This window comes from Alternaria alternata, assembly GCF_001642055.1.
Source record: "Alternaria alternata strain SRC1lrK2f unplaced genomic scaffold CC77scaffold_3, whole genome shotgun sequence".
Lineage (NCBI taxonomy): Eukaryota > Fungi > Ascomycota > Dothideomycetes > Pleosporales > Pleosporaceae > Alternaria > Alternaria alternata.
The window spans coordinates 1,632,913-1,660,247 of NW_017306192.1; the positions used below are offsets into that span (position 1 = coordinate 1,632,913).

Consider the following 27,335-nt stretch of genomic DNA (forward strand, 5'->3'; position numbering starts at 1 on the left):
GTTTCAGTTATCGCTAGGGTGGTACAGAACCGATGGGTACTGGTCTGACCCCCTACCATCGGAGCTCATGCGCTCGGACACCTTGGTATGTGTCTAGAGAGTGATGTCATGCACGTTGCGGTCAAGATCCACAACATAGACATTATTATGGCATGTTATCACCACGATATACCTCGAAGATCAACATGGTGGTCCTCAATCAGAAGATGCTCATGTGCCTGAGCTTTCGAAATCCTCATCTGCATGATCCGACTTCATTCGTACCTGCCGGTCACGAGCTCAGCATCCGGACTGTGGAGTGGAGTAGTGCCGGTTCGTGCCGATGCACCGGCGGACGGGAGGAAGCCACTGGTTTCTTCAGGGTCATAGTTAGTTCAATGAATATTGTAGTAAACCAGCAATCCGCAAGCAGAATATGATTCAAAGGCAATGCATGTTGCCAAGATTGCTAAGGCGTGTTGGTGCTGGTCCCGTGGCTGGTAGAGAGTCGCATGCTGAACGGAGAGGATAGCGATATAAAGACATGTCGGCACGCGTTGCCCTCAGTGGTGCAGGTTTTGTGCAACTAATGGTGTAGCCGAGACGACGCTAACAGATGTTGAATCGAAAATGTGCTCAAAGTCTGCTATTCCCGACCATGCCTTCCGGGGATCGGGGCTATGACGATCAAGCTGGCTGTGTCAGAAAAATACGCTGACTCGACATGTGCGCTTCCGAAAAATGCCGTATGCTGTCGTGTTGCGCAGCGGCAATGACCGCAGAAGCTCGAAACAGCCATCGGGAACTAAAATCGGGCGACGTCTGGAGGCCTGACAGTACGACGGTTGAGCAAATGACGCTCGTAGCGGCTCGCCAGTGCAAACGAGATGACGAACTCAAGCAATGCAATGGTACTAACGTGAGTAGCTGAGTCGCACGTGCACGAAAAAGGCAGTAGGTATGAGGTTTGGGAAAGGTCCGGTACTTCGCTTCATCGGTAGTTGACTCAGGCATGAACTTTTAGCGCACGGTCTGCATGATCAGCCTCGTGGCAACCGAGCGGCAAGTGGGACCGATAAAAGGCAGGGATGGTCTGACTAGATGACACCGGCACGCGGGTAAGCACTCTCCATATGGAAGATAGCCGTCTCCTGTTTTCTTGCCTGAAATTTCGTTCAATTTAGTTGAAATCTTCTTCTATATACCCATCTCGTCTGTTCCTCGGAGACTTTGTCACTCCAATTCCTTCCATTCTTTTGAACCAGTACATGCTAAACATCGGCCGCATATCATCATACCGCCGACAAAACACCGTATACACATAAAACACCAAACAACACCGCAATCATGCCGCATACGATGTTGACGAAGACAAGTACATACCCATACATCCTCACCACAGTCGCTACGAGAAAGGAAGGCGTCTCACGCGAGGAATTTCACCGCCATAACGAAGAAATTTATGCGCCACTGCTCAAGAAGGTTGCTGGGAAGGTGCATCCGCTATCCTGGACAAGGCACTACCATGTCGACGAATCGGAATGTCCTATTGGAGTTCCTCGTGTGTTGATTGGCGACGATGACGGTATGGACTGGGATTGTATGGGTGTGATGGCTTTTGAAGATGAGTTGCACTTGCAGCAATTCATTGCGTTTATGCATTCGGATGATGCATTGCCGGTGCTGGAAGAAGAGGGGAAATTCGCCGAGACGACAAAGACCAAGCTACTGTTCATGAAGAAGGGCGTTAGTGTACGGGAGAGTTAGAAAACATGGGTTGTCAGGAGTTCAGGATGGAAAAGTGAAATCGGAAGAGCGACTTTGGGATGGTTTTCATGAACCTTACGTTCTCGCAATTTGCGAGGCTGATGAGTGGGCTTGATGACCCGCCTGTGAGAGAGTTAACCCTTGCAGAAAGTTGTAGTGATTACTCAACTCGCGGCGCTGGATTTTGAGATCTGCACAATTGCACATTAAGGTTTTCTGAAACGAGTTTATTTTATTCATCTGCGGTCTCTATTGGACGTTCCCTCAAGGTGCTGTTTTCGACATACCTCTCACGCCAGGCTTACGAAGGTAGCCAATTTGCGGCCCAGTCCTCTTGACTCATGGCCGGTCCCCATGATGCCTCCACACCCCGTGTTCTGTTACCCCACCGGTCGTAGCCATCGGACCATAAAACTGGAACCGTGTCAGTGGCCGATTCCAAAGTGGCACCTTCTGCCAATTGTACATCGCCGCCATCCAAGATCCAGATGTGATTCGGAAGCAGGGCCATCTTTTCATGATGGTACATATGCCGAATATGTCTGTGATTGGTCTCACAAACAAACCAAAGTTGATCGTCGTCTTTGAAATTGGTATGAGTAACATGCACCGTCACGACCGTGTTGTTCCAAGACTTGTCGGCAGACGCAGGGGTGAGCTCTGCAGAGCGATACCTTGACCTGGCGGCTTGATGCATGAAACGAGCGATATTAGGCGACAATGCTGGGTCCGTAGACTGAAGCTCTCTTGTCTCTGGTATCCGTCTAAGAATAGCTTGGATATCGTAGTCTTCAAGCCCTTCCACTGCATTACGTTCTCTAGGTATTTGCGTCTTCAAGCACTCCAGTATCTTGCAATGTCTCATCTTGGAACCACTCTTGCTGAATTCGATGATCTTCGTTTGCGATTCTTCAATGAACTCTTGTATCAGCCTGTGGATGATGGGTCGGGCTTCTGCGCGAATCAGCTTGCTAGTGCGTAGTATAGCTGTGGGCAAGTGCCGTGTGACCAAGATGGCGACAAAACCGTCTATAGAGACTTCAGTGTGCTTGACCTGACGTGGTAGGTGTTCATAGACGAGCAAACGTATCTCCGTGGGAAGTCTCAAAAACGGGAACGACTCGGATTGGGCAGTTGACATATCGGCGTTGGAATTGCAATTCCTGATGACCAAGTGATCGCTATCGGCTATTGTTACTAAGAAGAATTGATTGAATATCGACGATGTTGGTGGTCGTAGTTGCGCGAACCTGGAGGAAAAATAGGAATGAATGTAAACTTATAGCTCCTTGGGAGATGATTGCGAGATGAGAGGAGAGACTTAATGTCTGGTATATATTCAGTTTAACATTAACCTATCGGAGCGTGTGGAGATGACAGTAATGCCGTGATGATGATCCCCGCGTCAGCCGGAAATACCGGATGCCCATGTCTTGAAGAGCGGCTGGTAGACACAAGAGTATTTGCAGGGTTTGTGAGGGATACCAAGCGTCTGACGGTCGGAGATGATCGGCTGGATGAGCGCGACGAAACTGGTTAGCAGCTTCTTCACCAACAGTGAATGGCGGCATATGGTAAGTTTATAACATTGAAGTTCGCATGCGAAGCATCAGAATGTTTGAGACGCAGAGTTCGTAATTTTTGGGCTTCTACCTTGGTGTTGTGCTCTAATCATTTTAATCGTATAAAGGAGCTGGAAGTACAAGACCGCCTGAAGACTAATGGCACCCTAGAGAGATTCGCAGCGGGTCATAATCTTCCCACATGGGCGCAGAGTCCGGTAGTTACATTTGGGGGCCGCATGAACAAAGATCTCCAAACCCTTTACATAGAAGGTAGCCATTCCTCGACCCAAGTTTCCTGGCTGATATGAGTAGTCGAGACATCGTTGAAGCAATTGGATTCATAGAACTCCCTCCAGTCAAGTTTGGCGGGAGTGTTGGTGGCCGTCAGCTTAATCTCCCCATCAGGTGCATGGAGAACCATACAGGTCTCATCCACTTGAGCACACGGATCTGGGCGATACGAACGCTGGAGCGTTGTGTTTATAATGTCCTTTCGCCTATCAGCTTCCCGAACCAGACGACAGTGATCTGCTGTGCTGTCGAAATCGACGCAAGATATAATCGCGATAGTGTTGCTGGTCGCTAATGTAGCTTGACAGATAAATTGTGTGACCTCGCGAGGTGGTTCGGTTTCCTCGGGGTGGTAGACAAATTCTGGGTGTCTTTGACTGACTCTAATCATAAGACAGGATCGACCAGGCTGCAATGGCTTAGCTGTTTATCCCACATGTAGGTACCAAGATTACGAAAACTTACAGCAAGCCTTTCACGTTCTGTCGAAACAGCTCTGAGGACATCAAGCATTTGCACGTAGGAGTCATGTTCGATGACCCTTGGCTGCGACTCTTTCACAAAGGTCCGAATCAGAGCGGCAACAATATCGTGCGCTTCAGCGTATATTTCACGGCTTGCACGCAATAGAGCCGTTGGAAGTTGACGTGTGACCAGGATGACCGAGTCAACCTCAAGGCCGTCGTCATATCGAAGCTCAGTATGCTTGATCTGACGAGGGAGTCGCTTGTAGATCATGAGGCGCAATTCTGTGGGAAGGCTATATATTGATGTGAGGTCAGCGTTTGTCTCAAATATAGTTCATACAGAAACACATACTCCATGAGGCGAAACGGCTCGAGGCCGCTTTGTGCTGCCATCGTAGCGGCAGGCTCGGTAGGTGCAGCAACGAGACACTCCATGGTCTTATTTTGCGCGCGATTGTAGTAATCAAGTGATTGCCAGAGTTGAAGTGAGTGCGAGGCAAGAGTAGGCGGCACTAGCGTCGCTTGGCATGCCAGATGGGTGGTGAGCGTTGTCGTAGCAGAAAGGTATCGGTAGTTGCCTGACTAGGTCATCACAGTGTGAAATCGTTGAGTTGCCGTACATTGGGATTGGGTCACTACAGAATTGTCGCCTGAGAACATCTGAATACTTTCTGAGCCTCCTAAGGCGCAAAGCATGATACGATAGAGATCGACCCCCTATGAGCGTTACAGGAATCTGTGCAAATATAGAAACATCGACCGTGACACCGGCAGCAAAGTTGCATCTTGCAGTGTCGTCGAAAGGGAAACCTTGGGACGTATCGGTAGGTGTTCGCGATTGACTGAATGTAGAAGAACCTACGATGATCATCTTTGCAGGGAAACTAGAGTTGAGAGAAGGATCGTGACGAGAAGATTATGAGTTAAACATACTATTCAGACAAAAGAGAAAGATCAAGTATACCACTCTTTTCCAGTCCAGGATATCGTCAAGGCCATCCATCCCTACCGGACGCCAACGCCATGCAAGCCCTTCTTCCACTCTCTTAGACCTTCATCCACAGTGCCAACACACCCTTGGCATACTCCACAATCTCATCACCACCCAGCTTGCTCTCGCCATAAAGACGGTCCACAAACGAGATGGGCACCTCGGCAACCGTGCATCCCATCGCCTTTGCCCTAACCATCATCTCCATCTGGAAAGTATATCCCTTGCTCTCGGTGCTACGAATAACCTTCTGGAGCACCTCCTTCTTGTACAACCTGAACGAACCCGTCAAGTCACTCACGCCTGGCCTGAGCACGGTGTCCGCAAACAGGTTGGCGCCCCTAGACACAAACTTGCGCTTGAGATCCCAGCCAAATACACCACCATCCCCCGCATACCGTGTACCAGTGACGATGTCGTAGTTCTTAGTCTTCTGCAGCGCAATCATGGGCGCAATGAACTTGGGGTGGTGCGAGAAGTCGGCGTCCATGATGATGACGAAGTTGCCGGTTGCGTATTGCAGGCCGTGGACGTAGGCGGTTCCGAGTCCGAGTTTACCAGCGCGGGCGCGGATTTGGATGCGTTGGGGGGTGTAGACCTTTTGGAGCTGGGCGGCGATTTCTTGGGTACCGTCGGGGGAGCCGTCGTCGACGATGATGAGTTCCCAGTCGAGTTTGCTGGAAGGAAATTAGCATTGGCGTCATGTGTGGTAGAGTTGTCTTGCGACGTACTTCTCCTCAAACGTCTTAGCCAGGAGCCATGTTATTATGGGCAGGTTGCGACGCTCGTTGTAGGTGGGAAGGAGGACCGAGTACTTGTTGGTGTTCGCCATATTTGGTTCGGCTGTTGTGTCTGCGGAATTGGGTGAAAGAGCGACTGCAGGTGAGGGTTGACGTTGGAGGTTGAGGATTCGCGGAGGTGATCGTGTCCGCAAGTAGCTCGGACCCTGACTAGCCTCTTTGGATCATCTCCTTCCGCAATCCCATCAGGGAGTTTGGGTCCACTTACACGTCGATGCGATCTTGGTTCGACATTGCCGTGTATCTATCAGTATTGTCGGATGAACGCTGTGGGGTCGACAAGGTATCGCCGTTGGAGTGGCCGGTTCGCATCACGCACCCGACAGACCTAGGTAATCTCCGTCGCTGTCTGCAGCATGTCCGGAAAGAAGAACCTACTTCTTTGTCTCGACGCGTTCGGCACACTCTTTCATCCTTATAAAACCATCCCAGAAGCCTACGCACAAGCCGCAGCCCGTCACGGCATCAACGTAGGCGACACCAAAACCCCCTCTGTGGTAGGTTCAACCTTCAGCTCCGCCTTCAAAAAAGCTTCTCAAGAGAACCCAAACTATGGAAAGGCCACAGGCATGGGTGCAAGGACGTGGTGGTCAAACGTCATAGAAGATACTTTCAAGCCTTTTCTCAGCGCAGGTCAACCCTTCCCACCTGCCCTTACCGAGGAACTTCTTCGCACGTTCTCCTCAAATTCAGGATACAATCTGTACCCAGACGTTCTTACTTTTTTCAGAGTACTGCGAGCCCACTCGAAGAGAAACAAGCCTTCGGCCATCTGGCCCTGGAATAAAACCATTGTGGGAATCATAACAAATTCCGATGACCGTGTCCCCGGTATTTTGAATTCACTGAAAGTCAAAACAAGCTCCCGTCGTTACGTCCCCGGAGCTCAGAAGAACAAAGAAGAACAACACAGAAACAAATGGGTCGACGATGTACATTTCACTGTGCTATCCTACGATGTCGGCTTCGAGAAACCAGATCGACGTATCTTCATTGCTGCCGAAAGGATGCTAGCTCTCACACTGGATAGCACAGGGTTCAGCTCGGATACCCCAGCATCATCGTTCGAGAAACTTTATGTCGGAGACGACCTGATGAAAGATGTTTTTGGCGCTGAAGATGCGGGGTGGTCTAGTGTTTTAGTGAAGCGAGATCAGTTTCCATCAACGCTATCGAAGGAAGAGTTTGAACAAGAGGGAGAAACTGGAGGGAAACGGACTGTGTCGACAGTGGGCAGTTTAATGGATCTATGTGCATGGAGACCGGGGAAAGACGAGACATCTCTGGTGCGGTATGCACTTAGCCATCACCAGCTTCAGAGTGTGGTGGGAAAACGTGGGAAGAAGAGCGAAATGAAAGGCAATCGGATCGGGAAGACGCGGACGAAGGCGGCAAGAAGGGAAAAAGGCCGAGACAACACAGACACTCACTCAACAACCAACAACAGCTACACATAGCAATAAAACAACAAACCTGCATCGAGCACCCGTTCCGATGGAGAACATCTGAATACTCCATTACAACAGGCAGCACGGTAATCGGGTGTAGCAGAAAATCTCCCGAGGCCTCGAGGAATCACCGTCTTTTTCTTTCAGAAATCTGCATCAGATAAACAGTGCTTTTCACCTTGTACTTGCAAATCAATCATTCATGCACACATACCATATATCGTGCCATACATTTCGTTTCATGTCACTCCACACTACTAGACACACCAGTAATGCATCTTGCACCAGCTTATCCTAATCCCAAACCATCAACCACGCTTCTTGCCTTGCCGAAGCTCACACCAAAAGAGAACATACGAAACATGATCATGTACAGAATTCATCAGCCAGCCCAGAACCTAACCCGGCACCAAGCCTAGTTTATCCAAAGGCCCCCATATCCTTACTTTTGCAGGATCCATGTCAATTTGCGCCTAGAAGGTGATGCCGGCCGTGGTGCCCGCGAGGTATTAAGGTTTGGACAAATGTGGCATTGCAGTATTCGACTCGTGGGTGACCGTTATAATGCGAACAGAGATGTGCTTGTTACACGACGAGGGACAGTACAACCTCCACTCAATCAAATGCGGTTTGAAAACGAATTTTCTTGTGTCACAACTCCTCATCTTCCTCCATCTTGGTTTCGATGGTGGGGATGTTCCCGTCGGAGTTTGCTCGTCCTTGGTGGGCGTCCATGAGCGCCTGGCCCAGACTCTTCCGAACATTGTCATCGAAGCCAGGTAATGAAGCGCGCTGCTTCTTGAAAGGTGAAGCGACAGAGTTTTGTGAACTTGGCTCGGCGGAGGCATCTGTGGCGCGTGGGGATGACGGTCCAGCTGCCGACGAGGCGTCGGGTGCTGGTGTACCCGAAAGAGGAGATCCAGTGGAGTCAGAGTGAGAGGGTCCTGCAGGACGGCCTAGAGGTTCTGCGGAATGCTGACGCTTGAGCTATGAGGTGTTAGTATGGCAACTTTTGCTACGCTCTGGAGACATACCTTGATCTTGCGCACACCCTCCGCGAGCTCACCCTGTCTATGAGCGTCTTCTGGCGATAGCATGCCCTTGTCGAATACCTCCTTGTCATCCTCCGCGTCCTCAACCTTGACGTCGTCCTCATCATCTGCGTCGCTGTCCATGGCGTCTTCCTTCTTCTTGTTAGACTTGGGTGAAGTCTCTCGGTAACCACCAAAATTCTTGGTTCCGGCGGCTGCGTTCAGGGGCTTGAGGCTGCCGAAGTCAAGCGCTCCGGATTTCCGCTTCGATTGTGGCGAGGTGATTGTAGGCTTCTCCTTTGTGTTCAAGATGCCCATCTTGCGCAGCTGGCCTGTTCTTTGTTAATTGAGATCCGGGAATTTTCACTTTGCATGCTTACGCTCTCCGCGGTACAAGAAGGTGAATACTGCGTATGGCTTGTCCGGGGGGTCTATGCCAGTCACTGTTTGGGTGCTGATAGACTTGGGATCCAACGTCTTGGGCTTTGCGAAACTCGTTGTGTGATCAACGTCTTCGCCCTCTCCTCCTCCGTTTTGTTCATCGTCGTCGTGTGCATCGAACTGAGGTGAGTACTCGCCGCGCTTGATTTCTCCAGACGCTAGCACACGGAACAAAGCGACCTTGATTTGTCCAGCTGCCTCGGGCATGGGGGGCTCGTCGTCCGAATCGGAGTCGGTGGTGAAGAACTCGTCGTTGCCGGAAAGCGTCTCGACGGGCGCGTCCTGGCTTTCGCTGTAGCGCAATACACCGTTACTGGAAGCTTTCTTGTCCTCGTCGCTGCTGTCCATGGCCTCTCTCCGCTTTGCCCGCTTCTTTTCGAGGCGCTGCTTTCTCCGCTCAATCTTTGCGGCCACATCTTTGTCCTTGCCCTCGAGATCCAGGCCGTTCAGCCATCGCTCGAGACCAACCTCGCGGAAGAGAAACTCGCGCTCTGCAAGACCCCCACCTTCTGACTCTGGCACGCTGACCCACCGCGAGTTGACCCACGTCTCTTCGCCGCGCCGCAGCAGGGTCGCTACTTCCTCCTTCGCCCGGCCGTCAAAGTATATGTATGCAGCAATTGTCTCGTTCGGCGAAGTGGTCAGAGGCTTGTACGGGGCTATCGTGGGACCGTACTTGCCCCGCTCTCCGGTTTGACCAGGGAGGCCACCGACAATCTTGGCCTTCGGGTTGGGGTCATCTTCAGTCGGCTTGGGGGTAGAGTACGGCACGTGAAGACCTGGAGTGAGCAGGGTTATCGATATCGCGAAGGAAGACTGTTCAGGCTTGGTAGCGCCAGGCGGTATCTTCGCAGGTGGGACGGGGATGTACGAGGTGATACGGTGATGTTTAGATTGCTTCTGTATCGAGTATTCTGGCAGCGGATTACTGTCGGCATGGATGCTGACCGCAAGCCCTAAGAAGGTCGGCATCTTGGTACAGGGTTGTGGGTGTTGTGAGGACGACTGTGAAGCTGCGGAGATGGCAGCGGAAGAGCCCTAACACAGTAGTCTTGGCAAGATTGTGAGGAAAGAAAATATCCCTGCGATAGAGCGGCTGCCGGAGGGGCAGCTGCGCGACTAAGTGGGCGAAGTTTTGGCTGGGAGGCGGTGTGAGGTAGCGACTACAAGTGTCTGTGTTGTTGGTTTAGGCGGAGAGCTTCCGTAGCGGGCGGTCCCACGAGGTGTTGGGGTCCACGGCGCAAGTCACGAGCCAATCACGCTTGCACCTGATTTCGATTGCCGTCTTCAAAGAGCCACCATATTTCACTTCATTATCAGGTCAAAGGAAACATGCTGCAACCATGTGTTTGGTCAGGGTATCGAATCAGGGGACGTGCCTGATGTCGATCAAGCGTGGGGTCGACATGACTAGCGGCATGGCGCGTGTGTGCTTCCTCGGGGCTGAGGGGGGAAGGTTGATACACAGACATCACATATACAAAGGAATTCTAGGAAGCCGGTGATCTTGCTCATGTACCTTGAGTGTGGAATTTTCATCGTCCATATCGTTAGTAATAGTGGGGCATCGAGAACAGTAGTTGAGGTCTGATTCTTTCATCACCGCTCTTTGCTTGCCGGCGGCGTTGATGAGCTGGTCCGACTCCACTTCTTGTCTAGGGTATCATCTGTAGTTCTATCACTTGCTTAGTCCTCCTCGTCCAGCGCAAACATGTCTTCTGCCTTGGGCCTCAACCGGCGAGCTCTGGCGACAGCCGTCTCTCCAGGTATCTCAACTTCTTTGGGGTCGGCTGCTTTGGGTGGATCTGTAGGCGCGACGGATTCAGCTACAGACACCTCTGGAGTCGCTGTCGCAGACGTTTGTTCAGGCTCGACGGTCGCATCGTCCGCAGCCTCGTCAACATCCATCGCCTGTTCAGCCTCTTCAGTTGCCTCAGAAGTCGGTATCTTGCGGACCACATTGCCCTTGCGTTTCCTTCTCTCTGCTAACCGTCTCGCCTCCTCCTCTTCTTGCTTTTGTCTCTCCCGCGCATTGAAAGCCTCGTCGAGATGTTTCAGTGTTGCGTCATCGAACAAATGCTCCTCCTCCCAGACTTTGAGTATAGTGTTGACTTCTTCCCGAAAGCTCCTCTCTGTCATGCGACCCATCTCGAGCTTGGCAGGGATTTGTTCAAGGTGTTCGAAGACCTTACGATCCACAAGCTCCGTACCAATAGCTAGACGATACTTGTACGAGACTCCTGACTCTTTAGCCGTGACGAAGAGCACATCAGAGATGATGCGCAGAGCGTTTAGCGTTACCTGCCGGAGATCAGGGCGCCGAAGATCGTCTTTACCTTCCGCATCGCTTGCACGGTTCCTCGTGTTTGCATCAGTAAGCTGAAAAGGCTGTATAATATTGGACACCAGTATGCTAGTGACCTCATCCATGCCTTGACCGGCATGTTCAACAGCAAAGTTCGATATAGCAGCGATATCATCAGCAACGATGCTACCAGGAGGAACGGTGGTGAGCATCCATAGAAGCATTGCTCGTGACCTAGGGTCCATAATGCCATGACCGTTGTCGACTCGTCCAGGATAGTTGTCGCCAACTGGCAGAGGCTTGTACTGCGGCTTCTCCTTCTCTTCCTCATCGTCGCTATCCAAGCTCTCGTCGTCGGACTCAAAAGCTCCTAGATGGTCGGCAAACTCGTGGGGAAGTGGATCCTGCGGGCCTCGCCAATCGCCATGCCGCTCAAAGATCTCGGGATTGGGACTATCGCAGACGATCTGATGTAAGCGCCAACGATAATACCGGTTGACCGGGTGCTTCTGGTCGTATAGCCAAGCGAACCGTTCCTCGTCTTGGACTTGGGGGTCGTTCATCAAGGCAGCTTCAAATTCCACGCCTCCAAGTATAACACCTTCTATGGTCTGATGCACCAGTTTGAGTGTAGCGACATCGGGAGGCTGGTTTGCGGTGACGATGAGCTGTTCAGTATCCTCGCGCGGCCTGTCTCTGCCACCTCCACCTCCCCCGCCGAGATCTGGCGGAGGTGCAAAGCCCTTGGGTAGTTCAGGCGCCTGCCACCGCGCACCAAATGCCTCTGTCCGCTGCGCTGTTTCCACTGAACGACCGCCCAGGTATCTGTCCAAATGTAGATAATAGCCCTTGCCCAAGTACTTCTTATCGTTGAGCTTGTTCATTGCATCGTCAAGGTCTCGCGCGCTGGCATCTTTGTCGAAAATGACCTTCATCGTCGCTGATGGTCTGCCCTTTGGCGATGGGCCTTGCGGTGGTATCTTCTCGACACGGGTAATTTTGAGCGACGGGAAGTCCGCGAAGAGCTCTTCTACGCGACGCGTATCTATCGAGGGTGGGAGGTTTGAGGCTTTCGCTACGACGGTCGTGTAAACGTTTTCTGGCTGCTTGGGGCCCTCGAGTGACGCGGGACCTGAGGGTGCATTTCCTCCGAATCGTGACTGCATTTGTGGTGCGAGACGCCCTGGCGCTGCGCCAGGTCTTTGATAATCATCGAGAGGTTCGGTTTCGAGGGTGCCAGGACCGCTCTTCATCGTTCGCTGTCTGCCTGTAAAGTGTCTCTTACTCCCTGTTGGCACAAAGACATCTTCCGCTTCCTGCTTCTCAGGCTCCCCCAATATGCTCCTCTCTGCGCCATGCTCCGCCTCGAAATCGGCCATAACCTTGTCGAGCGCATTCTTCTCCTCGCGCTGTTTCGCTTCCTCTTCTTCCTTGGCTTTCGCATTCAATTGCGCCTTGGTGGCCTTTGCGGTGCCTAAAGAGAACTTGAAAGCCATGTTAGCGAATGACTAAAGTATGGTCGTGCTGAATTATTCCATAAGGTAAAGTCGAGGTTGAGGTTTCGAATGTCAACATCGGAAAGTTAAGCTTGCGCGTGAGGGTCCAGACTAGCGTCAAGTCCAGGGCTTCCCCACGGCCTCGGGATCCCGAACAACGTCATTTCATCTTAATAGCACCAAACTCGGGCAATTACCATGACCTCAGCACAAGACGTACAGATCCTCCTCCGCTTCCTATCGCAAGACGCTAAGGTACCCCTCGCCCAAGCGCTATCCAAAGTCAAAGACTTGCAAGCGGCGAGCCTCAACACGTAAGCACGTGACAGCGTACAACCGCGTTACCCACTGTGCTAATATGCGCGTAGTCCATCAGATCTCTCCAATTCATCCCATGAAACACTAAAATCCATATTCGCGGACGAGAAGGTCGCGCGCCAAGTGCTCAATGCTGCAAAACGACAATCCAAAAAGCGATCGGCAGACACTTCCTCAGTTGCATCTGCGCCTACAGCAAAAAGAGCGAAACCGACATATGGACAACCCCTCAATGGCGCGGATCTTGAGGCTTCTCTAGCGCTCCCAGAGCCAGAACTAGATGAGAAGAAAGTCGGTTCAGCTGTCGTCTACACAAATCGTGCGCCACTCGTTCTCGCCTTTGCGGTAACACTACTCAAGTTTACAATGCCTGGCCAACCTATATCCAGTCGCCTCAGTCTAGCACAAGCGGTCACTTCTATGAATAGCAAATCAAAAGCCGTGCATATCGGAATTGACAAGGACCAGCCTGCTGAAGAAGAAGGCTGGGGAGAAGGACAGCCTTTGCTGCGGATCATGACGAGAGAGGTCAGAGTAATGAAGAGGTGGGGCTATGAGTGGGAAGGTAGCGATGATACGACACAGCAAAAGATCAAGTCTGAGCCGGACGTTTCGCATGGTGAGAAAGAGGAAAACAAAGCGAAGAAAGATGAGGTGGAGAGGGAGAGGGAGATTGCGCTATGGGGTGTGGATCTTGAAGCGCTCAGGAAGGCGCAGACCTCCAGAAACGGTTCAAGCAATCTGCCTATATATCCCGCGCAAAGTGCAAGGGCGTATCTGATGAAGGCGTTCGAGACACCTGCCGCAGAGGTAATCAAGACAGAAGATGTTGATGTCAAGATAGAGGGACAGGCAGTGCCGAAGCCAAAGGGCAAGCGAACAGCTGCTGTCATTGCAGCAGAGAAAGAGCACAATCTTAGTCTTCTGTTAGGCGCGCTGGAACTACTCTATGAATCATGGGCAAAAGTACTCGATAAGGATGACCTAGACAAACGGGCTTGGGGCTGGTATGTCCGCGTTCGACCGGATGTAGCTCAAGGCGCTGCAGGCTGGGGTGGAAAGGGCAATGTGAAACTATCAGATATCCTAGCCCTGAGAAGGCTTCCGAGCTAGCAACGAGACAAGACAGGTCCAATTCACTATGATCAAATCATTCATGACATCCAAGATCAGTCATCTACAGCTTGAACTCGGCGTTACTCAGCTCCCAACCCACTCCACCACCTTCTCTCCTCCCAGCCAGTCTCTCAGCCAATCCAAGCTTCTTGTCCCTGTTCCTTTCTGTACACAACTCATACACTGTACTCAGGTTCAACACAAGCGAATGGAACGGTGGGCTATCATCCACAAGCTCACTGAGGATACCCTTGGCGTCCGAAATACGGCCCGTGTAGAGTAAGCACACGGCCAAGTTCTGCGCTACCATGCCATCTTCAGGATGTTGCTCGTGCAGGGTCTTGAAAGACTCGGCAGCAGCTTCATAGTCCGAGTCGGCGAGTTGGATCAGAGCGTTTAGTGTGCCGTCTACGAGAGCATCTACAGAGGCAGAGGATGCGCGGGCTAGACAACGCCGTGCTGATTGCATGTCACCAACCCTGAGCCAGACAAGTGTTTCCATGATGGATATCTCCCTTGTTTGGTCACCGTCTGCTGCAAGTGTTGCCAGATGTCGTCCTGCGCCCTCGAGATCACCCATCTCTACAAGCACGTTCGCGACGCGGATACCGCAGTCTCGTAATCTCGACCGCCACATTGCCTTGTCGTCGTCTGAGCTTGCTTTAAGGATGCTCTCCCTGCACTCTCGTGCAAGCTCATAGTATCCCATTATGCCCTTCCGCCACTCTCCGTAGCCCAGTGCTGCCAATCGAACGACGAGGAGGCGTAGATCCCAGGGTACGAGATGCGCGTTGGTGAGTGGGTGTCGGTAGAAGGCGCTATTCAGGTCACCCAAGACCTTCGACTCCTGAGCAGCGAGGGCATGCTCCTGCAATAGACAGAGACATGCCAGGCGGACATGTATCAGATGTAATAGTGTATCATGGTCGCCTGCGGCAGCCGAGATGAGGTTGCGCGCGGCGGCGATGGCAGCCAGGCGATAGTGTCCTGATAGGAGAAGGGTGTCTATAGGCGAAGATATAGGCGGCGCGTGCGGCGCATTGAGGAAGGGGGCTGGTACATTGTTCACGGGTAGGACGTGGTACGCCTGGGGGTCTTGCAGGAAGCTGAAGTCCTTGTGGGGAATGTCGTCGATGCCGCGCGATGGGGCATCGTGGGACGGCTGCGGGGAAGCTCGAGGCCGCGCTGGCGATCGAATGCGCGCAGGCAGGCTGGGTGTGCTCTCAGCAAGAGGGCTGCATCATTTTGTAAGCGTGTTTCTTGTTGTCGTATTGCATGCCGGCTGAATAGAAGGGGCGCATACTCGTCTACAACTATGTCATCGACGTCGAGCGGACCTTTTGTGCTGCGCCGAGGAAGGGCATCTGCCTCTGTTAGTCATGCCAACCTGGATGCGTGCAGCAGTCAACACACTTCGTCGTCGCTCGTCGCCCGACACACTACGACTATGGCCTCCTCCGGGTGGAACCTGCATCGTGTCGATGGTCGCTGCTGCTTAGACGGCTGTCACCAGCGCTCCGATGTTCGGCAGTAGGCCATGTAATTGCGGGGATCGCCCAATCACGACCCCTGCCACCGGGGAGACGACTCCACTAACTTTTCATATGCGCCACGAACCTGGGCCAGAGGAAGAGTCAAAGGCGAACGGCCAATTGACTCAAAACCGTCCGTCAGCTTGCCTCCCACACTTCTCTCCCACGTCTTGCTTTTCCCGTCTCTGCTGCTGCTCTCCCCTCCGTGTATAGTAATATCCCGTCCCCCAGTGGACGCCCATCCCCGTCATGCAGCAGTCACGCACACGAGCTGTAAATGCTCTCAAGGGCAACCGCAACTTTTCCACCACAGCACAAAGATTCGCCGTCTCGCCCTTCCGCAGGCCTGCACAGGCTGTCTCGACCAAAATCACCCAAGAAGATGCGAAGCGACCTCAGAGCACCCAGGCGGCCGCTGCCACACAAACAGCGTCGCGGTCAAGACCGTCGCCCGCCTTCAACCGCGAGGACTACAAGGATGTCCAGCCATTGAAGCAGTACCGTTCGCCTGCAATGGACCACTCTTTTGTTGGCATGACTGGTGGAGAGATCTTCCACGAGATGATGCTCCGCCAGGGCGTCAAGCACATCTGTACGCCATTTTGCACTGAAGATACCAATTGTGAATTTTAAACTAACATCCACCAGTTGGATACCCCGGTGGTGCCATTCTCCCCGTCTTCGATGCGATTTACCAGTCAAAACACTTCGACTTTATCCTTCCGCGACATGAACAGGGTGCCGGCCACATGGCAGAGGGTTACGCCCGCGCAAGTGGAAAGCCCGGTGTTGTGCTCGTTACTTCTGGACCCGGTGCCACCAACGTCGTCACACCCATGCAGGATGCGCTGATGGACGGAACACCTCTGGTTGTTTTCTGCGGTCAGGTCGTTACCAGCGCAATTGGATCCGATGCTTTCCAGGAAGCTGACATGGTCGGCATCACAAGGCCTTGCACAAAGTGGAACGTCCTCGTCAAGAACGTTGCTGAACTTCCACGGAGAATCAACGAGGCTTTCGAGATTGCCACAAGTGGACGACCGGGACCCGTTCTCGTTGACCTGCCCAAGGATGTTACCGCTAGTGTCCTCCAAAGAGCGATTCCCATGAGCAGCACCCTGCCCACACCTGTCAGTGCCGCGACCATTGCTGCGCGCGAGCTCAGCAAGCAACAGCTCGAAAACTCCATCCGACGATCTGCCGACCTGATTAACATGGCGAAGAAGCCCGTCATCTACGCCGGACAGGGTATCCTCCAAACTGAGGACGGACCCGCCCTTTTGAAGGAGCTCTCTGACAAGGTCAACATTCCCGTTACCACTACCCTGCAAGGTCTTGGAGGATACGACGAACTGGAACCCAAGTCTCTTCATATGCTCGGTATGCACGGCTCGGCCTACGCCAACATGGCCATGCAGGAGGCCGATCTGATTCTCGCTCTCGGTGCTCGTTTCGATGACCGTATCACCGGTGCCATCTCCAAGTTCGCACCTGCGGCAAAGGCGGCCGCGGCTGAGGGTCGTGGTGGTATCATTCACTTCGAGATTATGCCCAAGAACATCAACAAGGTTGTACAGGCGACTGAGGCTGTTGAGGGTGATCTCGGCACCAACCTGAAGCAGCTTCTGCCCCTCGTCAACGAAGTTCCCGAGAGACCGGAGTGGCTGGGACAAATCGCCGCCTGGAAGGAGCGTTTCCCATGGGCCTACGAGAAGGAGGGCGAGAACGGTCTGATCAAGCCGCAGACCGTCATGGAGAAGCTCTCTGACCTCACCGCGAACCGCAAGGAAGAGACCATCCTCACAACTGGTGTTGGCCAGCATCAGATGTGGTGCGCCCAGCACTACCGATGGAGGTACCCCCGTACCATGATCACATCTGGTGGTCTCGGAACCATGGGCTACGGTCTGCCTGCCGCCATCGGTGCCAAGGTCGCGCGACCTGACTGCACCGTCATTGACATTGACGGTGACTCCTCCTTCAGCATGACTTTGACCGAGCTCTCAACGGCTGCCGAGTTCAACATTGGCGTCAAGGTCATCATTCTCAACAACGAGGAGCAGGGTATGGTTACCCAATGGCAAACTCTCTTCTACACCGACCGATTCGCGCATACTCACCAGCGCAACGCCGATTTCGTCAAGCTCGGTGACGCCATGGGTGTCCAGGCCAAGCGATGCATCAAGCCTGAGGAGCTTGAGGACTCGCTAAAGTGGCTCCTCGAGAGCGACGGTCCGGCCCTGCTGGAGGTCGTCACTGACCAGAAGGTACCTGTGCTGCCCATGGTGCCCGCAGGAAGTGGTCTGCACGAGTTTATGATTTACGACGAGAGTAAGTTGATAGTTTCTGTGAAACGATGACCTATACTAATGTCGAATAGAAACCATCAAGGACCGAAGAAAGCAAACCAAGGAGCGATCCGGTCGTTAAAGCCATCACTGGTGTAGATGTTTGATTCACGTGTAACTTCATTCGTTGTGTATATTCTTGGGTCGGCACCGGCGTTTTACTCCTTTCTGTTTAGCATATCCTTCTAGGCGGTCAGTGCATGTGATTTGGTTTTTCTCTCTTTGGAAAAGTCGGTAAATCAAAAGCGAGATATCAGTCTTATATTTTAGTAAGAGTTGGGAACGGGAGAAGACGAATGAAACATGGAGGTGAAGAGCTATCACCTATCGCAGTTCGAAATCGGGTATGTGGAGTGGGGAGCGGGCATCATTGACCGTGGTACGTATGAATTTGAGAAGAACGTTGATTTGATGGATTTGTAACATGATCTCCTGTGGTTGGTCACTCTCGCTACCCGGTTTTTCTCAATGATTGTAATTGCACATCCTCTGATTCACGGTCGTCGTTTCGATGAATATCGACTTGCACTCGCTTTCCATGGATATAGGCTATCGCGGAACCACACTGTGCGGCAACGATGGAAGAATCACAATTTAACGTGATTAAGAGGAATATACCAAGCTCCTTATGCACTTCACTCTAACTTCAGCTACAAACCAGGCGAACTAATTCTACGTCGGTTAATCAGATTTTTGTATCCGGCAAGCCTATACGGAATCACCCATAGGAGGCTCACAGCTTCGTATCTTTTGGTTTGCTAACCACATCATCCTCTACACGTATGAGTATCTTCTCACGATGAACTCTTCAGCTACATCGAAATGCTGGAAAGGACGAAACACCTTACTCTTTTCCTCCCCTACAACTACAGGTAGAGACACTAGCAGGAAAAACATTTCCAATTCCGATACGCCTATGTTTTCGCCATCAACGACTCCTTCGATGCCATTTTCATCATCAGCTATACCATCAGGCACGACATACCTTATGAATCCTGGCGTAGAGTCAACAACCAGGTCCCACTTCCGCCGCCGTCATAATACTCCTCCCCTATGCTCCTCATTGGAAAGCAACATCATAAATCAGGACCACAGTATTGCAGTCGATCCCGCTGTATGCACATCACCCCTTCGAAGGTCACCGAGGGTTTCACCTAGACGATCACCACCATTACGTCGTACCACGAACGTTGTAAATCCCTTTACGAATACAACGCTTCCATTCCAATGCCATCAGGACCAAGAGACCTACACCTCCTTCAGCCGCGATAATGACCAACCTTCCTCACCTGAATCTGACATCTACTGCCCAAGAGAGTCATTGCCGGTGTCTTTCTCCTCATCAGAGACATTACTTGATGAGCCTCGGTTTTCCTTCGACTCTACCGAAGTCGAGGTGTTGAGTACACCTTTCCTACCTAGAGTTATTAAGGAAGGAGAAAGAGCAATTGCGACGCGGAGACCATCGACTATCACCATTGTTGAAGAAGGCAGAGAATGGTGGGGATTCAAGGACGAAGGTATACGGAGCGCGGCTGAGGCGCTTGGTGTTGACTTCCCTATAGCTTGCTGTGTAACTGGAAACGCAACTAGAGGCGAACGGGAAGTGGGGAGAGAGGATGACATGGCGTTTTGGCATTGCAATGGAAGGTTGCGTCGACGTGCTTCCTCCGAGGATAATGGGGGTAGAAGTGGATGTCTAGGAGGTGGGCTGCATACTACACGAAAGAAGAGAATGGGGTGGAAAAATTGGCTAACAAGGCTGGGATGTTTCTGGATAGAGTAAACGTGAGACTTGGTGTTGATCGTACATCTCCACATGACGTCTGACCCCTGAGCTTTTGTAGCATCAACACGAAGAACCTTCCACCCCTCGGTTAATTTGGTCGTTGTCAGATCTTCGGTGGGTATTTCGCGTTCTTATTACAGGCTGACAACGGTTCTCAACGCGATCTGCACGGTGGGTCAGGTCAGCGTGTTGATGTTAGTGAGTGTCCTTACATTCGTATTCAGGTTTGTGACTCGACAACGCGACTCTCGATCATCGGAAAAGACCGTGGGTGAGAACAGGCTGGATCAAGGTGTCCTTGATGTGCTTTACAATACGGAGGTTGATAGCAGAGCGAGAATTGAGCTCGATATCTGGCATACGTCAGTGAAAGATATGGGTCATTGATAGACATGCTTCAAACAAACCTTGCACCTCGCGCTGGGCGTTGAGACGTTTACGTCTAAGCAAATGCCAAAGGAGAACGAATGATGGAGGACAGGTGACGACAAGAGTGACGATGGCAATGATGGATTCATCAGACAGGCGTGACATGCTGCCTGATTGGTCGAGGGAGTTACAGTTGTTGTGTGCTTCAGTTGTAAGTCTTGGATCTCTCAGTTTGTAGGCAATACAAGTAAGTGGCGTGCTGAAGAATATACGTTCCGTCTTATAATCGAGTAAGAATGGAATACAAAAGTCGCGATGTTCGAGATTGAGAGGTTTGATATACCTACCTACTCTGCCTCACTTTGGGAGATCGACACTACGCGATCGACACTGCGCAGCCTCAAAGTGGCAGAGCCACGTCGATCACTCCCACATATGGTAATATTTTAGTGCTGAACGTAGTTATCGTCTACTTTTCAGGCTCAGCATACTGTACATTTTCCACTCCAAACTGGAAGCGACGCCTGTGTGCCTTCAAAGACGACTATATGCTACTGGCTCTGGCGGTACGTACAAATCGAATCGAAGTCTTTCTCTGTATGTCGTGATACCACGCGTGCTATTTGGCTTTGATGTCATGCGGGTTCTTTGGCCATCTCCTGACCTCCGCTTTGGCTTCGTTGTTCATTCCGTCGTCGAAGGAACGAAAATCCATCAGCCTTCTCAAGATTTCACCAGTCGAGTACGCTTTGTAGGTCCTAGCTCATTGGCCACTTGTTTCAGGCCCTGCTGGTAGGTGAATCCTTCGCCAATTCGTGATGTGGCATTGAGCGATGGAACAGAATTGCTGGGTCTGCATGATTAGTCGGTATCCATGCCGGCCGATGTAGCCTTTGTTCCATGAGATATAGATCCTTCTTTCGGATTGCTCGTCTCCAAGGTTGGCTGCTTGTTTGGTCTTCTTCCTATAGTGCAAAATATCTTTCTAGTATGCCTAAACGTAACAGACCCAAAGCACCGCGAGTACCTCCAGAAGTCTGATAACGGTACAAAAGCAGGATCAAAGCTTTGTCTATAGACGAAAAGAAGACTTTGACCAATGTAGTGGACAAAATGAAAAAAGACGGCTTTCGAGCAATGTCAATCACACCTCATCTGAGTATCACAAAGGAAGAAGCTCTGCTGACACATTTCGAGTGAGTCGGAGCACGAACGCCAAATTAAGACGTGGGGCATGAGTAGGAACCGAACAAGGAACAGTAGGCACTTGATCAATCATGCTCTAGAACAGAGACGACATCAGGGGAAAATCAGTGTCGTCATTATAGACGGTGTCGAGCAGCCTAGCGAGAGCGCCGATCGTGACTTTGCGAGGCATGATGGCACGACGGCTACCAATCCCCGGTTGACTATTACAGAGAAACCAATGGAACCTGGTCTTCCTAAACATATATAAGTATGCTCGCCTTAAGCAGCCACCTCAGTCACCGACTGACCCCCTAGTTCCTCCGGTGACTTCTGTGATGCTCCAACTTTGCTTCAGCCGCCAGGCTCAGGCGACAGTACCTAGGTACCTAGATACAATGGACATATAGGCTTTTGTGTATGTTATATCTGCTGCTCTAGTGTGGTAAAATTTTGGATCAAATTATCTAAAAGAGCGCAGAAATGTCCGGAACGTGTTCACAACTTGGGTACGTGGTATACCAAAGACTTTTCAACCTGTATTCAGAGATTTAGATCTCTTGCTAGAAAGTCACCTCCACAACGTCAACATCCGTATGTCAGATCGCGAGCCTATAGGCGATGGTACTTTCTGCTGTCGATCCGCTTCTTCCAGGAATCCTTGGAGTTTGTCTAACTGGGAGTCTGTAGATGTGACGTTCGAAGAGTGGGTATTGTGGGATGGAAACCTTCTTCAGTGACTGGGGATGAATTAGATGTCAAGGCAGCTTTGAACACATCAGCGCATATATGTGAGACATGATTGATGTTAAGTATTGGCTTGAACACAAAGCGGGCCAGGATTGTGCTACAGTAGTGTACCCAAGTGCGCGGAAACGGCCCGCTATGACATGTGAACTTCTCCTACGTCGTCTCCACATTAACTTACAACATCCAAACCTCAACTATGCCGCGACGCAGCTGGACGCCTGAAGAATCCAAAGCGCAATTGCCATCGCATGGTGACTCGCGACCTCACGAAGCGCGCACCCATAAGAAACACCACCGATCGCATCGCTCGCGCTCTCCCCGTCGCGACGATGACGGCCACCGACACAAGCGACACCGTTCGCGCTCACCACCTGCACCGAAACCCGTAGCTTTACCCTACAAAGCGAAGCCGCTATCGAAGCGACAGTATGACGAGTACAGACCGCTGTTCCAATCCTATCTGGACATACAAAAGCAGATACAACTCGATGATTTAGATGAGCGGGAGATCAAGGGACGATGGAAGAGTTTCGTCAGTCGCTGGTATGCGCCCACATCCTCCTACGCTTCGCAAAAAGAAGCAGCCAATACTAACATTTCAGGAACCGTGGAGACCTAGCACGAAGCTGGTATGACCCATCCATGCTGAAAACAGCCCAAGAGACCGTACAATCCTACCGCGCATCCTCTCCTCGCGCCCCTGCGAAACGAGCCTCACCAACCTATACATCAAAAGAGGAAGCGACATCAGACCAAAGCGACGATGACTTTGGCCCAGCACCACCCACAAACCTACAACGGCACCAAGGTCACGGCCCGACAATCCCCAAACTAGACGACCTGACCTACCGCAACGAGCTCCGCGCCGAGGATCGCGAGAAAGGCCAGATAGACTACGTAGACGACATCCGCCACGCGCGCAAAAGCGACCGCAAATCGCAAAAAGAAGCCCTAGAAGACCTCGTCCCGCGCGCCGACCCAGGCTCCCGCGAGCGCCAGCTCGAAAAGAAGCGCGAAACAACCTCCACACTGAACTCCTTCCGCGAGGCCAAGGAAGCTGGGGAGCTCGAAGTACCAGAATCAGACCTCATGGGCGATGACGGCATAGACATGTATAAGAAGAAGAAGAAGAAGGAGCAGGAGAGACAGAAAAACGAGAGGGAGATACGGAGGGAGGAGATTGCAAGGGCGAGGGAGGCGGAGAGAAATGAGAGACTGGCGGAACGAAGGGAGAAGGAGGGTAAGACCATGGACTTTCTGAGACAGATTGCTGCGGAGAGATTTGGGTAGGTTGAAGGGTTGATTGTGATGCTAGGCACGACAGCGCTGTCACGATTGAGTAGGCAGTGAACACTTCTTGGATGCAGCGTATAGGTTCATAGTTGACCTGACTTTTGCCAGTCCTGCGTGATTGAGTGTAATATACAGATATCAGAACCTCCAAATGAGTTTGTGCTTGCGAGACGCTAGTAGCCTTCGTGCCATCATCATATCCAACCCATATACTCCTAGATTCCGTTCTTATGCTCCAAAATTCATACACCCTCACGATGCCGCCGCAGCACCACCCCGACCCTTCTTCCTGTCATGATTCACAATGCCTCTCTTCCGGTGATTTTGCGCCGTCTTCCACCTAACGTACAGCATGATGAAGTCCTTGAGACCAACAAACATACATCCACCAACAACACTCCTTCCCCAACGCGTCTGCAAGAACCCTGTCGGCTTGCCCACACCACCCACCTTGCCGCCAGTATTAATCCATCCACCGAGCCAGGACATCGCTGGCGCGCCAGTCGGAGGTGTGACCCATGAGCTAGGCAGGGTATGCTTGAGCAATTCACCCATTGCAGCGGCTATGGTGGGGAAAATAAGAGCACCGAGGATAGTGTCAGCGAGGGATGTGGTGGAGAAAGTGACGCCGCGTTCGCGTCGGACACGTCGAGGTCGCGGGGCAGCGGGCTGCATGGGGATGTTGGGCGCAGGTGCTACGTCTGGTTGAGCATCGTCGATAAGCTGAACAACCGGCATGTTGGCATCATCTTGGTCATCTTGTGGAGGCGCGTCGATCGGCCCTGCTAGGCCTCGTGCAGCTCGTACAGGAGGATCCTCAGGCGCGTCGTCGTGATCGGCTTCGCCATCGTTATTCCAATCTGCGAAGATGTCCAAGTCGAGCTCAATCTCCACCTCTTCTACCACGTCCTCATCGCCCAAATGGTCGTGGTCGTGATCGTGTTGAGCTTGTGCCTGTACATCTGCGGTTGTGTCTTCGCCAGCTCGTGGCTGGATCTCCTTCAACCACTGCTGCTCTCGTGGTAACCAGACTCGTTCGTAGTATGCGTTGTAGAAACCTCGGAGGTATGGTAACGCGGCGAAGGTGAAAGCGGCGCTCGGTGGCCACTGCAGCTGTAGCATATCATCGCCTGGCTGTCCGGAGCTGACGAAGAAGATGAGAGGGAGGAACGGTAGGAATGAGTCGGCGAAGGTTGTTCGGCTTGCGACTAGAACCGTCGGTATCAGGGGCAGTCCAAGATCCAGCCTCCAGTGATGCCTTAGATGATCGAGCCACTGCATTGTGACCGAGTTGACCGCACGGTTTGGCGTCTCGTAAAGCGGCCCAAGGATTTGCAGCGCATCCTGTGTACCAAATATCTGGTATATAGTCGCAGTCCCAGAAAGCGTCAGAGTTGAATAGAGCGCTGTACCCGTAACGAGCGCAAAGCCAGGGAGCAGCAAACTACCCGTGAGACGCTCGACGCTCCGAACAACGTCCACCACGTAGCTCCTCGGCCGTTGTACCCTGATCTCGCTCTTGCATTGGGGACACAATATCTTCCCTGCCGATTTACCAGCTTGCCGTCGTGAGCTCGGCGCTTCCATGTCGGCTATCCAGTCTAACAGGCACTTCTCGTGCGCCACCAGTGAGCACGCGCAAGGTGACCGCCACTCCGATGTTGTTTCGTCATCTTCCGTCTCGTCGTTGAAGCAGATCCAGCATCGCCGTGGTTCATCATCCTCTTCTTGTTGTGGCGCGGTGGTTTGCGCGGGTGTCTCTTCCTGCTCCTGGGGCGCGGAAGTAGTTGACTGTGTAGATGGCGTGTTGAGGAGTAGCGTTTGCGAGTCTACCGACTGGCCAGAGAAACTGCTCGATCGCTCCGTTTGCTCTTGCTGCGAGGACGACGATTCGGCAGGCGGTGCGGGTCTATGTCGCGACGCGGGGCGCTGAGACGGTAGAGACGCCATGACGGCTGATTGTGTATTAGTGGTGGGGAGTTGCGTGGACGATGGTATGGATGAACGAAAAGGGACTAGTCTGACAGCCTAGACATTTAGTCCAGGACAGTAGCTGCTGCTAGAGTTGTCGCGAAAAAGTGTACAGATGTTTCAACGTCGGACTGCGGCTCGGTGTTTGTTGATCAGAGTTGCCGAAGATCTACAAGACGTCACCAACACCCTGACACCTGTAGCGCGCCAAGACCATGCACGTGCGCATGAACTCCATCTAATTCAGGTACGTCCACTCCTCTCATTACATATACAGGATGTAAGGTCCCTATTACTTCGTCCATATATCATGGACATCCTGAGCAATTGCAAGTTTCCAAGGCAAGATGCTGTACTGAACAAAAGGCACAAACAAAACATCCACCAATCCATCATGGCCAAAGCCTTCTCTATCTCGTTCATTATCCAAACATCCCGCTACTCGTTCATTTCGAAAGCCTTCCAAAGTGACCCGCCTTCTCGTTTCTTCGTCTCATCCGTTCCTCTTTATTACGCGGCTTGTGACGCTTACGAACAGCCTGAGTAGGCTTTCCCTAGAACTGTTAGCAGTCAACAAAGTGTCATTAATCGAAACACCAGCACAACTTACAAGAGAGAAATCCATCATCTCGCCGGGTCCCGGAACTGGGCCCCATCGAGAATCCGGTACCCCATTCGTGATTGATGTGGAAACCATGTAATGTAATCCATTCTCGTAATCTGGTCTTCCTGGTAGTACTCCTGGAGGTGGTCGTGGAGTAACGGGAGGCGGAGCAGCATGACCCGGCGGGTTGCTGACAACAAGTCCATGCCTGACAGCTTGACGAAAGTGATTCGGGTACTGTGGGCGCGGGACGTTGAACGTGGGCTGGCTGAGATCGCGCTGAGGCTGACGGTGGGCCATCCGGTGCTCGAGTGTCGCGAGCTGTCGATTGACAAGATTTCGGTGCTCGATAGTGTTGGGAGAGTCGCCAAATGGCGATTCTTGGAGGATCGTTTGGCTTGGCTCTTCTCCAGGGGATACGCTCTCATAAGAAACCTCACATACCTTTTCAACGATCTCAACAAAAGATCCACTGAGACGAGAAGAATTGCAAGTCGAAAAAAGTTTACTTACGTACCTTGGTCATTTCGTGTGGCGGCTCATGTGGAGAGCGCGTCTCATACGCCTCTTCCATTGTTGACAGCCCCTGGTAGGGCGGAGCGGGCGACTTGCCCTTGGTGGCTGCAGCGGTTGGGCGAGTAGGCGATGCGAAGGTTGGATCCAGACGCCAGTGCGAAGTGACGCTGTCGCAGTCCGAGAGACTTGCGAAGCTGTGGGCGTAGCGGCCGTCATCTTGATCATCATCCTCCTCACCCTCCTGCACTTTAGTCCCCCCTGCACCCTCCACGCCATCTTGCTCACAGACTTTGACCCAACCCTTCCCCTCCACGTACTCAATCTCAAAATGGGGAGTGGAAGGATAGTACTGTACCGGAACTATATCTGGATCCACCTGATTGCCATCTTTGGCCAAACACTCTGAGCAGTCCAAGCGGCTCTCTTCAAGTAGATACTTTTGATGTGCCCCAAAGGTTCCGGGACAGTCGGTATGTGCGCAGTGGTACTGGCAAAGGAAGTGCTCTCGTGGGCCGTCGTAGTGGGATATGAAGAACATGATACACATGGCGGCGTTTGGCTATGGACGGTGAACAAGCAAGTGTAATGGGAAACCACCGAAGTAGATTGCATGCGGTCAATGGTGGTTGCGAGACAAACAAACTCGAATATCAACAAGAGGAATAATTCGAAATCAGAATCGGAAAGGTAAGTGACCGTGGCAACGAGAATGAAAGTTGCACAGACCAGCCGCGCGGCGCAATTCTGCTCATAGCAAACGAAGAGATGGAAGTGACCGCGAGTTGTTTTTCTCTCTATGGTCAGATGACCAAATCTTGAGAACCTGACACGATTGGTAAAGTCTGAATTCTGGTGGAAAGCATACGATATGATTGATACCGATGAAACATGAAAGCATGAAAATGAGATGAAAAGAATTGTGGGAAAGACTTTGTAGAAGGTGTTGGAGTATTGAAGTGAAGC

The 27,335-nt window shown here is 52.0% G+C and overlaps 15 protein-coding genes across 15 annotated transcripts; 6 read left to right on the top strand and 9 right to left on the bottom strand.

Annotated features, from left to right (window-relative positions):
- The first annotated feature begins 915 nt into the window (after positions 1 to 915).
- Positions 916 to 1,897, top strand: CC77DRAFT_545813 (hypothetical protein). Its single transcript, XM_018532118.1, has 2 exons — positions 916 to 937; positions 1,004 to 1,897. Exon 2 carries the CDS (start codon positions 1,327 to 1,329, stop codon positions 1,744 to 1,746), a length of 420 nt encoding a protein of 139 aa, XP_018390258.1. The 5' UTR covers positions 916 to 937; positions 1,004 to 1,326; the 3' UTR covers positions 1,747 to 1,897.
- CC77DRAFT_545893 (hypothetical protein) lies at positions 1,662 to 2,991 on the bottom strand. Its single transcript, XM_018532119.1, has 2 exons — positions 2,034 to 2,991; positions 1,662 to 1,962 (listed from the first exon to the last, which is right to left on the bottom strand). The coding sequence occupies exon 1, from the start codon at positions 2,885 to 2,887 to the stop codon at positions 2,048 to 2,050; it is 840 nt and encodes a 279-aa protein (XP_018390259.1). The 5' UTR covers positions 2,888 to 2,991; the 3' UTR covers positions 1,662 to 1,962; positions 2,034 to 2,047.
- A 239-nt stretch (positions 2,992 to 3,230) lies between these two features.
- Positions 3,231 to 4,504, bottom strand: CC77DRAFT_1091720 (hypothetical protein; the record flags this gene model as incomplete). Its single annotated transcript, XM_018529586.1, has 3 exons — positions 3,231 to 4,011; positions 4,068 to 4,362; positions 4,422 to 4,504. 3 exons carry the CDS (start codon positions 4,502 to 4,504, stop codon positions 3,571 to 3,573), a joined length of 819 nt encoding a protein of 272 aa, XP_018390260.1. The 3' UTR covers positions 3,231 to 3,570.
- A 200-nt stretch (positions 4,505 to 4,704) lies between these two features.
- On the bottom strand, positions 4,705 to 6,098 carry CC77DRAFT_1017169 (dolichol-phosphate mannosyltransferase). Its single transcript, XM_018524349.1, has 2 exons — positions 5,792 to 6,098; positions 4,705 to 5,737 (listed from the first exon to the last, which is right to left on the bottom strand). The coding sequence occupies exons 1-2, from the start codon at positions 5,890 to 5,892 to the stop codon at positions 5,116 to 5,118; spliced, it is 723 nt and encodes a 240-aa protein (XP_018390261.1). The 5' UTR covers positions 5,893 to 6,098; the 3' UTR covers positions 4,705 to 5,115.
- A 93-nt stretch (positions 6,099 to 6,191) lies between these two features.
- On the top strand, positions 6,192 to 7,689 carry CC77DRAFT_1047368 (hypothetical protein). The gene has a single exon (XM_018527493.1). The coding sequence runs from the start codon at positions 6,217 to 6,219 to the stop codon at positions 7,315 to 7,317; it is 1,101 nt and encodes a 366-aa protein (XP_018390262.1). The 5' UTR covers positions 6,192 to 6,216; the 3' UTR covers positions 7,318 to 7,689.
- CC77DRAFT_545946 (hypothetical protein) lies at positions 7,639 to 9,937 on the bottom strand. Its single transcript, XM_018532120.1, has 3 exons — positions 8,720 to 9,937; positions 8,343 to 8,671; positions 7,639 to 8,295 (listed from the first exon to the last, which is right to left on the bottom strand). Exons 1-3 carry the CDS (start codon positions 9,750 to 9,752, stop codon positions 7,960 to 7,962), a joined length of 1,698 nt encoding a protein of 565 aa, XP_018390263.1. The 5' UTR covers positions 9,753 to 9,937; the 3' UTR covers positions 7,639 to 7,959.
- A 327-nt stretch (positions 9,938 to 10,264) lies between these two features.
- On the bottom strand, positions 10,265 to 12,644 carry CC77DRAFT_1017173 (hypothetical protein). The gene has a single exon (XM_018524350.1). The coding sequence runs from the start codon at positions 12,579 to 12,581 to the stop codon at positions 10,467 to 10,469; it is 2,115 nt and encodes a 704-aa protein (XP_018390264.1). The 5' UTR covers positions 12,582 to 12,644; the 3' UTR covers positions 10,265 to 10,466.
- A 135-nt stretch (positions 12,645 to 12,779) lies between these two features.
- CC77DRAFT_927750 (hypothetical protein) lies at positions 12,780 to 14,012 on the top strand (the record flags this gene model as incomplete). Its single annotated transcript, XM_018534009.1, has 3 exons — positions 12,780 to 12,895; positions 12,950 to 13,709; positions 13,752 to 14,012. The coding sequence occupies 3 exons, from the start codon at positions 12,780 to 12,782 to the stop codon at positions 14,010 to 14,012; spliced, it is 1,137 nt and encodes a 378-aa protein (XP_018390265.1).
- CC77DRAFT_1091725 (hypothetical protein) lies at positions 13,838 to 15,489 on the bottom strand (the record flags this gene model as incomplete). Its single annotated transcript, XM_018529587.1, has 3 exons — positions 13,838 to 15,250; positions 15,319 to 15,379; positions 15,429 to 15,489. 3 exons carry the CDS (start codon positions 15,487 to 15,489, stop codon positions 14,077 to 14,079), a joined length of 1,296 nt encoding a protein of 431 aa, XP_018390266.1. The 3' UTR covers positions 13,838 to 14,076.
- Positions 15,490 to 15,673: 184 nt separating this feature from the next.
- Positions 15,674 to 18,336, top strand: CC77DRAFT_546152 (acetolactate synthase). The gene is made up of 3 exons (XM_018532122.1): positions 15,674 to 16,139; positions 16,196 to 17,878; positions 17,928 to 18,336. The coding sequence occupies exons 1-3, from the start codon at positions 15,797 to 15,799 to the stop codon at positions 17,975 to 17,977; spliced, it is 2,076 nt and encodes a 691-aa protein (XP_018390267.1). The 5' UTR covers positions 15,674 to 15,796; the 3' UTR covers positions 17,978 to 18,336.
- CC77DRAFT_546147 (hypothetical protein) lies at positions 18,337 to 19,779 on the top strand. The gene has a single exon (XM_018532121.1). The coding sequence runs from the start codon at positions 18,695 to 18,697 to the stop codon at positions 19,679 to 19,681; it is 987 nt and encodes a 328-aa protein (XP_018390268.1). The 5' UTR covers positions 18,337 to 18,694; the 3' UTR covers positions 19,682 to 19,779.
- Positions 19,780 to 19,936: 157 nt separating this feature from the next.
- CC77DRAFT_1058033 (hypothetical protein) lies at positions 19,937 to 20,218 on the bottom strand (the record flags this gene model as incomplete). Its single annotated transcript, XM_018528092.1, has 2 exons — positions 19,937 to 20,037; positions 20,092 to 20,218. 2 exons carry the CDS (start codon positions 20,216 to 20,218, stop codon positions 19,937 to 19,939), a joined length of 228 nt encoding a protein of 75 aa, XP_018390269.1.
- Positions 20,219 to 22,169: 1,951 nt separating this feature from the next.
- CC77DRAFT_1017176 (hypothetical protein) lies at positions 22,170 to 23,428 on the top strand. The gene is made up of 2 exons (XM_018524351.1): positions 22,170 to 22,531; positions 22,591 to 23,428. Exons 1-2 carry the CDS (start codon positions 22,185 to 22,187, stop codon positions 23,276 to 23,278), a joined length of 1,035 nt encoding a protein of 344 aa, XP_018390270.1. The 5' UTR covers positions 22,170 to 22,184; the 3' UTR covers positions 23,279 to 23,428.
- On the bottom strand, positions 23,349 to 25,402 carry CC77DRAFT_1017177 (hypothetical protein). The gene has a single exon (XM_018524352.1). It carries the CDS (start codon positions 25,229 to 25,231, stop codon positions 23,534 to 23,536), a length of 1,698 nt encoding a protein of 565 aa, XP_018390271.1. The 5' UTR covers positions 25,232 to 25,402; the 3' UTR covers positions 23,349 to 23,533.
- Positions 25,403 to 25,731: 329 nt separating this feature from the next.
- On the bottom strand, positions 25,732 to 27,312 carry CC77DRAFT_1017180 (hypothetical protein). The gene is made up of 3 exons (XM_018524353.1): positions 26,374 to 27,312; positions 25,863 to 26,300; positions 25,732 to 25,812 (listed from the first exon to the last, which is right to left on the bottom strand). The coding sequence occupies exons 1-3, from the start codon at positions 26,917 to 26,919 to the stop codon at positions 25,807 to 25,809; spliced, it is 990 nt and encodes a 329-aa protein (XP_018390272.1). The 5' UTR covers positions 26,920 to 27,312; the 3' UTR covers positions 25,732 to 25,806.
- Positions 27,313 to 27,335: the final 23 nt, after the last annotated feature.